Source organism: Coregonus lavaretus (genome assembly GCF_964263955.1).
Source record: "Coregonus lavaretus genome assembly, chromosome: 27".
Classification (NCBI taxonomy): Eukaryota; Metazoa; Chordata; class Actinopteri; order Salmoniformes; family Salmonidae; genus Coregonus; species Coregonus lavaretus.
The window spans coordinates 22,384,531-22,396,690 of NC_140014.1; the positions used below are offsets into that span (position 1 = coordinate 22,384,531).

At 39.8% G+C, this 12,160-nt stretch overlaps 1 protein-coding gene across 1 annotated transcript; it reads left to right on the forward strand.

The window, feature by feature from the left end:
* Positions 1–1,679: 1,679 nt before the first annotated feature.
* On the forward strand, positions 1,680–2,616 carry zdhhc22 (zDHHC palmitoyltransferase 22; the record flags this gene model as incomplete). The annotated part of the gene is made up of 2 exons (XM_084143637.1): positions 1,680–2,235; positions 2,333–2,616. The coding sequence occupies 2 exons, from the start codon at positions 1,680–1,682 to the stop codon at positions 2,614–2,616; spliced, it is 840 nt and encodes a 279-aa protein (XP_083999763.1).
* Between the last annotated feature and the right edge of the window lie 9,544 nt (positions 2,617–12,160).

A 12,160-nucleotide genomic window follows, 5' to 3' on the forward strand; every position in this document is an offset into this window, starting at 1 on the left:
GAGAGCAGATCATATAATCTCATGGCCATTTAAACGCGGTATTGCCAACAAAATGGTTCAACAGCATATGACAGCGTAAGGTTGTCCTCATAGAGATAGATAGAGGACTCATTTTTATATATGTGCTTCTATAGCGTCTCTGACAACATGGGCAGTGCCATTGATGCTTCAACCTATAGGAATCCCCACCCAGTTGACTACTTTGACGACTGTTAAATGGCGGAAGCATGGTGGAAGCCCTCAATGGCGCTGCCCATGCTAAAATAGAATTTGGGCAACTAGAGGCCTCTATCATTCTCTATGGTTGTCATCTATCCTTATGACCGCATCCACGCCAACAGACGGTGCTAGATAATCCAGCAACATCGCAGAATGAACGAGCAAGCTCATTAAGTATCGTCTTGACAGCACAAGAGCTCTTCGTTTTTTGAATGAGTTATCTATTGCCATTGCCTGCGCACATGAGGATTGCGCTTAGGTGCTGAAAGGACAGCTCCTCGGAATCAACAGAGCCGACGACAGGTACAGTATGTCTCAGTAGGCCGGTAGCTCGTGCTTGGAAGGGAAAGGTGTTGTTGAATCCTCTGTAGCCTACATTCATGTTACCTCGATTGTTCAGGTAACATAGCCTACGGACACAACTAAGCTGCAATTTGTGTTTTCCATCTCTCCAAATAACCGTGGACCTTGTAGCCTATTCAATGGTTCTATAAGCACATAGGGGAAATAACTCGCATAAAGTCCTTTCACATTATTTTAATGTGCCTTGCAAATATAGCCTAGGCTACTGTACTGAACCACCGATTCTGCCAAACACTGAAAAAATATCACAGTATCTTCCATGTTTAGGCTAATTAAAGACGGTAACCTTGTGATTTCACATCAGTGTCATTAAGGAATTCTAACCATTCACAGTGACAGCAGCAAGCAACCTTTGTCTTTTTTTCTATATGGAGCATCAGTCACAATATCTCTCATGTCCGACAGCACATGTGAACTAGGCTATCCCCTTCGTTATCTTTGATTTCATTGGTCAAAATATAAGCACACAATAGGCTACAGGGGGTGGATGCCACAATTGTGAACTGGGTTTCTGTAGTTTTTCTATAGAGAACAAGATCTTGTTGGTGGTATCATCTGTTTTTAGAGATTTGCAGATCCAGATTAGCTAATTTAGGAGTGCCAGCTGTTAATTTCGGCAAGATGTCTATGTAATTCTGTTTAATCCAAATCCTACTTTTTAATCTTATTTGTGTCATTGAGCCTCCATAATAATCGATGTCATAGGCTACATATATGGGCTACTTTTATGCATAGAGCTCCCTACAAAGGCAAAGTGCAGTAACTACGTAAAAAATGTAACAGCAAAATCTAACTTCAAAGTATTTTTCTGTCTAGACAGAAAGCAATTTCTGGTACTTCATAATATAATCTGATTGGCTGATTGTTATTGTGTCAGGAAACTAAATACCACATTAATCAGATAATTAACCTTGTCATTACAACAGATCAAATATTTTATTTTACAAAATTCGTAGTTACTGCACTTTGCTTATAGGCCTATCCGCAGAGGAGCTGTCCTTTCAGCACCACTGTCGCCTTGTGTACACCTACCCAGTTACACAATACTGTAGTAATGTTATAAGTAGCCTAACGCTCGTCTCCATTTTATCACAGGAATGATAATCAGGATGTTTAAATTAAGACTCCTCAACGCTGTCGCCCCAGCATACTTTTTCTCAGCCACAGCGGTAACCTTCATTTTTCACTTCTGCTTTTTCATCCCAACGATTTTTCAAAGCCCGGGCATCTCACTGAGGGCGTCAACTGTGATTCACACGGCCGTTTTCCTATACCTGATGCTGAACGCTTTAGGTAACTATGTCATGACTATAAAGTACCCAGCTGAGAGCGCAAATGAGACCGTGGTTCCTGCATGTTCGGCAGATTGCTCGGATAAAATAGACGCCCACTACCTCCTAAACGGTCGCCACTTCTGCAAACTCTGTAAGAAAGTCATACTCAGGAGGGACCACCACTGTTTTTTCACTGGAAACTGCATTGGCAACAAAAACATGCGATACTTCATCATGTTCTGCATCTACACGTCATGCACTTGTTTGTACTCCTTGGTTCTTGGTGTGGCCTTTCTAACTGTGGAATACAACATCTCCTTTGAGAACCCATTGACTTTCCTAACCCTTCTGCCCCTCTCCACTGGTTACCTCTTCCTAGGTGAGTTTCACATATTGCACTTGAAAGTTTATGGTAAGGATATTCAGTTAATGAACTTACCAAGTGCTCTTCTTTCTCCTCCCTATCTTCCCATCAGGAGTTATCTCAGGTCTGCAGTTTTTCCTAGTGCTGATGCTGTATGTGTGGCTGGGCATCGGCCTGGTGTGTGCAGGGTTCTGCTGTCAGCAGGTGCTGCTGGTAGCGCGGGGGCAGACCTACTGCCAGATGAAGCGAGGCCAGCTGGTGGAGAGCCGCAGCTCCTGGAAGGACAACCTGAGTGATGTGTTTGGCTCCCGCTGGGCGGTGGGGCTCTTCCTGCCAGTACAGACAGTGGAGGCCTTTTCAGGAGACGTCGCTGCCCACCACCATAAACATGACTGAGGTTCACCAGGGTAGAGACAGCCTGGACATCATTCACATGAACTACCCCCAGTGGTTCACATAGGGAAGATCTCAATTGCATACTCTCAAAACCCATTGGATGAGAAAGCCAGAGGTCCCGCCCCTCTGACCTTCTCCTTCAATGCAATTGAGATATTCCCATTGACTCATCATCATCATGCTTCTTTGTTGGGCTTGTCCAGAGGAAAATTTGCCAATGTACAGTACCAGCCAAAAGTTTGGACACACCTACTCATTCCAGGGTTTTTCTTTATTTATTGTTTTACTATTTTCTACATTGTAGAATAATAGTGAAGACATCAAAACTATGAAATAACACATATGGAATCATGTAGTAACCAGAAAGTGTTATACAAGTCAAAATATATTTTATATTTGAGATTCTTCAAATAGTCACCCTCTGCCTTGATGACAGCTTTGCACACTCTTGGCATTCTCTCAACCAGCTTCACCTGGAATGCTTTTCCAACAGTCTTGACGGAGTTCCCACATATGCTGAGCACTTGTTGGCTGCTTTTGCTTCACTCTGCGGTCCGACTCATCCCAAACCATCTCAATTGGGTGGATGTCGGGGGATTGTGGATGCCAGGTCATCTGATGCAGCACTCCATCACTCTCCTTCTTGGTAAAATAGCTCTTACACAGCCTGGAGGTGTGTTGGGTCATTGTCCTGTTGAAAAACAAATGATAGTCCCACTAAGCCCAAACCAGATGGGATGGCGTATCACTGCAGAATGCTGTGGTAGCCATGCTGGTTAAGTGTGCCTTGAATTTGAAATAAATCACAAACACAGTGTCACCAGCAAAGCACGCCCACACCATAACACCTCCTCCTCCATGCTTTATGGTGGGAAATACACATGCAGAGATCATCTGTTCACCCACACTGCGTCTCACAAAAGACAAATGGCGGTTGGAACCAAAAATCTCCAATTTGGACTCCAGACCAAAGGACAAGTTTCCACCGGTCTAATGTCCATTGCTCGTGTTTCTTGACCCAAGCAGCTCTCTTCTTCTTATTGGTGTCCTTTAGTACTGGTTTCTTTGCAGCAATTCACACAGTCCCCTCTGAACAGTTGATGTTAAGATGTGTCTGTTACTTGAACTCTGTGAAGCATTTATTTGGGCTGCAATTTCTGAGGCTGGTAACTCTAATTAACTTATTATCTGCAGCAGAGGTAACTCTGGGTCTTCCTTTTCCTGTGCTGGTCCTCATGAGAGCCAGTTTCATCATACCGCTTGATGGTTTTTGCGACAGCACTTGAAGAAAATTTAAAAGTTCTTGAAATGTTCCGTATTGACTGACCTTCATGTCTTAAAGTAATGATGGACTGTCGTTTCTCTTTGCTTATTTGAGCTGTTCTTGCCATAATATGGACCTGGTCTTTTACCAAATAGGGCTAACTTCTGTATACCCCCCCCCCCCCCTACCTTGTCACAACACAACTGATTGGCTCAAACACATTAAATTAACTTTTAAGAAGGCACACCTGTTAATTGAAATACCTTCCAAGTGACTACCTCATGAAGCTGGTTGAGAGAATGCCAAGAGTGTGCAAAGATGTCATCAAGGCAAAGGGTAGCTATTTGAAGAATCTCAAATATATTTTTTTGTTTAACACTTTTTTTGTTACTACATGATTCCATATGTGTTATTTCATAGTTTTGATGTATTCACTATTATTCTACAATGTAAAAAATAGTAAAAAAAAAAAAAAAAACTTGAATGAGTAGATGTGTCCAAACTTTTGACTGGTAGTGTACGTCAAATGAGGGACGCCCAGAACAAACATTATGTGTCCATGATAGATAGATACAGTTGAAGTCGGAAGTTTACATACACTTAGGTTGGAGTCATTAAAACTCATTTTTCAACCACTCCACAAATTTCTTGTTAACAAACGACAGTTTTGGCAAGTCGGTTAGGACATCTACTTTGTGCATGACACAAGTAATTTTTTCCAACAATTGTTTACAGAGATTATTTCACTTATAATTCACTGTATCACAATTCCAGTGGGTCAGAAGTTTGCATACACTAAGTTGACGGTGCCTTTAAACAGTGGTCCTCTGTAGCTCAGCTGGTAGAGCACGGCGCTTGTAATGCCAAGGTAGTGGGGTCGAACCCCGGGACCACCCATATACAAAAAAAAAAAAATGTATGCACGCATGACTGTAAGTCGCTTTGGATAAAAGCGTCTGCTAAATGGCATATTATTATTATTATTTATTATTATTAACAGCTTGGAAAATTCCAGAAAATTATGTCATGGCTTTAGAAGCTTCTGATAGGCTAATTGACATCATTTGAGTAAATTGGAGGTGTACCTGTGGATGTATTTCAAGGCCTACCTTCAAAAAAATTGTAGACCTCCACAAGTCTGGTTCATCCTTGGGAGCAATTTCCAAACGCCTGAAGGTACCACGTTCATCTGTACAAGCAATAGTACACAAGTATAAACACCATGGGACCACGCAGCCGTCATACCGCTCAGGAAGGAGACGCGTTCTGTCTCCTAGGGATGAACGTACCTTGGTGCGAAAAGCGCAAATCAATCCCAGAAAAATAGCAAAGGACCTTGTGAAGATGCTAGAGGAAACAGGTACAAAAGTATCTATATCCACAGTAAAACGAATCCTATATCGACATAACCTGAAAGGCCACTAAGCAAGGAAGAAGCCACTGCTCCAAAACCGCCATTAAAAAGCCAGACTACGGTTTGCAACTGCACATGGGGACATTACTTTTTGGAGAAATGTCCTCTGGCCCATAATGACCATCGTTATGTTTGGAGGAACAGGGGGGTAGCTTGCAAGCCGAAGAACACCATCCCAACCGTGAAGCACGGGGGTGGCAGCATCATGCTGAGGGGGTGCTTTGCTGCAGGAGGGACTGGTGCACTTCACAAAATAGATGGCATCATGAGGAAGGAAAATTATGTGGATTTATTGAAACAACATCTCAAGACATCAGTCAGGAAGTTAAAGCTTGGTCGCAAATGGGTCTTCCAAATGGACAATGACCCGAAGCATACTTCCAAAGTTGTGCCAAAATGGCTTAAGGTCAACAAAGTCAAGGTATTGGAGTGGCCATCACAAAGCCCTGACCTCAATCCTATAGAAAATTTGTGGGCAGAACTTAAAAAGTGTTTTGCGAGCAAGGAGGCCTACAAACCTGACTCAGTTACACCAGCTCTGTCAGGAGGAATGGGCCAAAATTCACCCAACTAATTGTGGGAAGCTTGTGGAAGGCTACCCGAAACGTTTGACCCAAGTCAAACAATTTAAAGGCAATACTACCAAATACTAATTGAGTGTATGTAAACTTCTGACCCACTGGGAATGTGATGAAAGAAATAAAAGCTGCAATAAATCATTCTCTCTACTATTATTCGGACATTTCACATTCTTAAAATAAAGTGGTGATCCTAACAGACCGAAGACAGGGAATTTTTACTAGGATTAAATGTCAGGAATTGTGAAAAACTGAGTTTAAATGTAGTTGGCTAAGGTGAATGTAAACTTCTGACTTCAACTGTATATGCCCACACATACCTGTTCTGACCTTTTCATCTTAGCTCATACACAGCAAACTGTGCTCAGTATAGAGATCACTTATACATAACTTACTGATAATGGCTTTTAATGACATTGGCCTACTATTCACAGAATGTATACATGAATACATTCTTTGAAGGACAGGAACTTTTTTTTTTTTTTTTAAGTGTATGGAATACAGGTGTAAAAAGCACCTAGTATGTAGTTATTTGGGACTACATGAGATCAATTATAATTCATGTAGTGGCTACACTTAAATAACCATAAGTGCATGCTTACCTTTCCTGTGCAGATTTTGTGGCAATATGTTGCTAGATAGCGTTTTTAACACACAATGCTGTGATAGAACATTTCAAATAAGATATCCTGAGATTTAGAGTCTTTAACTGATATGCACAGGTATGATACTCCAAACATTTAGACATTCAGGAAAATACAGCAGTATAAATGACTGTATTAGGGCAGATGCTGGGACCTACACAGAATGAGGAAGATGTTGTCATCATCAACAAACAGATTTTCTTTTGTAGCTTTCCCAGCTTTCTTTCACCAAGGGCTACTGTCGCTAACAACATGTAAGTCCACTGGAGGGAAGACTCACTAAAATGGCTGTATAGCACAACTTGCCAGGCTTACAACGTTATCAGGAATATGGAACATTCTATTGCACAACAAAGTTTGAACTAGAACACCAATTTAAATACTTTTTGTTGTTGATAAGGTTTCTCTGAAAGCAGTGGAAATGTGTTAGCAGTTTGTAGTTACACATTCAGACACTGCTTTACAAGGAGAAACAAAACAAATCTACAGCAGAGGAAAACAGGGTAAGAATTGAGGTTGCTGATCTTTATGTCCTAACTAGTATGTACATTATTGTCTTATGGCCTGTACCTACAAATGACTCCAAAGATAATGAACCGTACACAGTATGGATTTGTTCATGGTGGGATCCTACAGTAAGACTGTACACTTGTTTCCACATTTTTAGAGCAAGAGATACAGTGCCTTCAGAAACGATTCATACCCCTTAACTTATTCCATATTTTTTTGTTACAGCCTGAATTCAAAATGGATTAAATTGATTTATTTTCTCACCCATCTACACACAGTACCCCATGATGACAAAGTAAAAACATGTTTTTAGAAAATTCTGCAAATATATTGAAAATGAACTACAGAAATATCTCATTTAGATAAGTATTCACACCCCTGAGTCAATACTTTGCAGCGATTACAGCTGTGAGTCTTTCTGGGTAAGTCTCTAAGAGCGTTGCACACCTGGATTGTACAATATTCCCATTATTATTTTCAAAATTCTTCAAACTCTGTCAAATTGGTTGTTGATCATTGCTAGACAACCATTTTCAAGTCTTGCCATAGATTTCTTAAGCCAATTTAAGTAAAAACTGTAACTAGGCCACTCAGGAACATTCAATGTTGTGGTGGTAAGCAACTCCAGTGTATATTTGCCCTTGTGTTTTAGGTTATTGTCCTGCTGAAAGGTGAATTCATCTCCCAGTGTCTGGTGGAAAGCGGACTGAACCAGGTTTTCCCTGTGCTTAGCTCTATTCCATTTCTTTTTTATCCTGAAAAACTCCCCAGTCCTTACAAGCATACCCATAACATGATGCAGCCACCACTATGCTTGCAAATATGGAGAGTGGTACTCAGTAATGTGTTGTATTGGATTTGCCCCAAACATAACACTTTGTATTCAGGACAAAAAGTTAATTGCTTTGCCACATTTTTTTTTGCAGTATTACTTTAGTGTCTTGTTGCAAACAGGATGCATGTTATTTTCACTCTTAGTGTAGTAACTACAATGTTGTTGATCCATCCTCAGTTTTCTCCTATCACAGCAATTGTATATTTGTAGTGACTGGATGTATTGATACAATCCAAAGTGTAATTCATAAATTCACTATGCTCAAAGGGATATATTCAATGTCTGCTTTATTTTTTTACCCATCTACCAATAGGTGCCCTTCTTTCCTGAGGCATTGGAAACCCTCCCTGGTCTTTGTGGTTGAATCTGTTTGAAATGCACTGCTCGACTGAGGGACCTTACAGATAATTGTATGTGTAGGGTACAGAGATGAGGTTGTCATTTAAAAAATCATGTTGAACACTATTATTCCATGCAACTTGTGACTTGTTGAGCACATTTTTACTTCTGAACTTATTTTGGCTTGCCATAACAAAAGGGGTTGAATACTTGACTCAAGACATTTCAGCGTTTCATTTTTTATTAATTTGTAAAAATATATATATAATTCCACTTTGACATTATGTGGTATTGTGTGTAGCTGTGACAAAACAATCTAAATTGTATCAATTTTAAATTCAGGCTGTAACACAACAAAATATGGAAAAAGTCAAGGGGTGTGAATACTTTATGAAGGCACTGTATAACATTTTACAGCCCATCAGTAACTGTTATGAGTATTTCTGGTATTAGATTCCATCTGGAGCAAAGAAATTCTCTTATGGAAAAACAAACTGCTTTGTAGAACTATTTAGTCTATTCCTGTTATATTACCAATAAAACTGTTCAATATGGCAGTGGTCTTTCCTGGCTCAGACTGAGTGAGCTCAAAAACACTACACCAACAGAGTGTAAATTAATTTCAAAACCACTATGTTTATTAAGCAACCATGTCAATGCAAACGATCTTTGTTTAAAAAGTACAAAAAAATGCACTTCAGTAAATGGTTAAAACAGCATGTATTTGTGCTATTCTCCAAAGCTGTAACTTTCCTGTACTTTACTTTGTACTGATGATTGCAGTATTTTGTCATACCAATTTTGATAACATATCAATACTTCCAAATCACTGATGTCTTGCAACAAAAACACACAGCTAGTTACTGTATTACTAGAGAGCCAATAGTTTGAGAAGGCTAGCTTACCTAAACCTTTGAGAGCCATTGTAACATTTATGAATTAATTATCAGTACCTACAACAATTTTAAATGAAACAGACTTCTATTACCAAATGCTACATTCTAGTAAATAGATTTACAGTCAAGAAAATACTGAGAGCTACTGTAACTAATATTCCAATCACACTGGACAAAACCATAAGAGCATTAGGCCTACATTTCAGGATTTTTGTCATTCCCGGGTCATACACATGTATGACTGACCTTTGGCAGTAGTTTCTCTTCTTGTTAAAGTTGAAGAACAAAGAGCATTTTACAGGCACAATAAAATAATTGGCCAAAACACAAAGAAAAACTCAAATGAAAAGTATATGTAACATGCGTTCAAGTGTTTAGGAAACACATTTAAAAATATCAATCTTAGAATATGTATTCATTCCTAATAGCATTTAAATATATAAATATGATCAATTCCAAGCAATTTTTTACTTTGATTGTATCAAACACAAAGGCCATAAAATGCACTGAATCACCCCTCCCCCTACATTCATGTTCCAGTAAAGTCCTTCAAAACAAGAACTGCTTCAGCTGAAGACACAATCACAAAGAGTGTGATTCTAGTAAATGACAAATGAGCTGACTAGTAATAACTTCAAATATCAAAATATTCAACAGTTCTTTCTGTGTTACAGTTGAAGTCGTAAGTTTACATACACCTTAGCCACATTTAAACTCAGTTTTTCACAATTCCTGACATTTAATCCTAGTAAAAATTCCCTGTCTTTAGGTCAGTTAGGATCACCACTTTATTTTAAGAATGTGAAATGTCAGAATAATAGTAGAGAGAATGATTTATTGCAGCTTTTATTTCTTTCATCACATTCCCAGTGGGTCAGAAGTTTACATACACTCAATTAGTATTTGGTAGCATTGCCTTTAAATTGTTTAACTTGGGTAAAATGTTTTGGGTAGCCTTCCACAAGCTTCCCACAATAAGTTGGGTGAATTCTGGCCCATTCCTCCTGACAGAGCTGGTGTAACTGAGTCAGGTTTGTAGGCCTCATTGCTAGCACATGCTTTTTCAGTTCTGCCCACAAACCTTGACTTTGTTGTCCTTAAGCCATTTTGCCACAACTTTGGAAGTATGCTTGGGGTCATTGTCCATTTGGAAGACCCATTTGCGACCAAGCTTTAACTTCCTGACAGATGTCTTGAGATGTTGCTTCAATATATCCACATCATTTTCCTTCCTCATGATGCCATCTATTTTGTGAAGTGCACCAGTTCCTCCTGCAGCAAAAGCACCCCCACAGCATGATGCTGCCACCCCCGTGCTTCACGGTTGGGATGGTGTTCTTCGGCTTGCAAGGAACCCCCCTGTTCCTCCAAACATAACGATGGTCATTATGGGCAAACAGTTCTATTTTTGTTTCATCAGACCAGAGGACATTTCTCCAAAAAGTGCGATCTTTGTCCCCATGTGCAGTTGCAAACCGTAGTCTGGCTTTTTTATGGCGGTTTTGGAGCAGTGGCTTCTTCCTTGCTGAGCGGCCTTTCAGGTTATGTCGATATAGGACTCGTTTTACTGTGGATATAGATACTTTTGTACCTGTTTCCTCCAGCATCTTCACAAGGTCCTTTGCTGTACGTTCATCTCTAGGAGACAGAACGGGTCTCCTTCCTGAGCGGTATGACGGCTGCGTGGTCCCATGGTGTTTATACTTGCGTACTATTGTTTGTACAGATGAACATGGTACGTTCAGGCGTGTGGAAATTGCTCCCAAGGATGAACCAGACTTGTGGAGGTCTACCATTTTCTTTCTGAGGTCTTGGCTGATTTCTTTTGATTTTCCCATGATGTCAAGCAAAGAGGCACTGAGTTTGAAGGTAGGCCTTGAAATACATCCACAGGTACACCTCCAATTGACTCAAATGATGTCAATTAGCCTATCAGAAGCTTCTAAAGCCATGACATCATTTTCTGGAATTTTCCAAGCTGTTTAAAGGCACAGTCAACTTAGTGTATGTAAACTTCTGACCCACTGGAATTGTGATACAGTGAATTATAAGTGAAATAATCTGTCTGTAAACAATTGTTGGAAGAATTACTTGTGTCATGCACAAAGTAGATGTCCTAACCGACTTGCCAAAACTATAGTTTGTTAACAAGAAATTTGAGGAGTGGTTGAAAAATGACTCCAACCTAAGTGTATGTAAACTTCCGACTTCAACTGTATGTACAATACAGTATGTGAAGGTCTAGTTCGAGTTAGAGAGATACCAATCAACACAATGCTACTTTTCATCAGAAATCTTGCTCCTCAGATCTGAATGAAAAATATTATCATAAAGAAAATAATTATTAGCCAGCAACCACTGGGGTGTTTCCTCACCTCAAATATTGAATTAAATATGTAATATGTACAACCTATACTGAACAAAAATATGAAACGCAACATGCAACAATTTCAAATATTTTACTGAGTTACAGTTCATATAAGGAAATCAGTCAATTGAAATGAATTCTTTAGGCCCTAATCTATGGATTTCACATGACTGGGAATACAGATATGCATCTGTTGGTCACAGATACCTTTAAAAAAAAGGTTGGGGCATGGATCAGAAAACCAGTCAGCATCTGGTGTGACCACCATTTGCCTCATGCGGCGCGACACATCTTCGCATAGAGTTGATCAGGCTGTTGATTGTGGCCTGTGGAATGTTGTCCCACTCCTCTTCAATGACTGTGTGAAGTTGCTGGATATTGGCAGAAACTGGAACACGTTGTCGTACACGTTGATCCAGAGCATCCCAAACATGCTCAATGGATGACATGTCTGGTGAGCAGTGGCGGCTCCTGAAAAAATTCTCTGGGGGGGCAATTTTTCTGATGATTTAGGTGACCTACACACATTTAAAAAAAGATATGTCCAGCAACAACATGAAGACAGGGGCAGCATATAAGTCAATGCCAGAAGCATTTATTGACTGATCTCAAAAGTGTTGGCTTACAAAAGCAAAATAAGTTATCACAGTAAAAATAATCAAGGGTGTTCTTTCACATTCCTCAACACTGCATAAA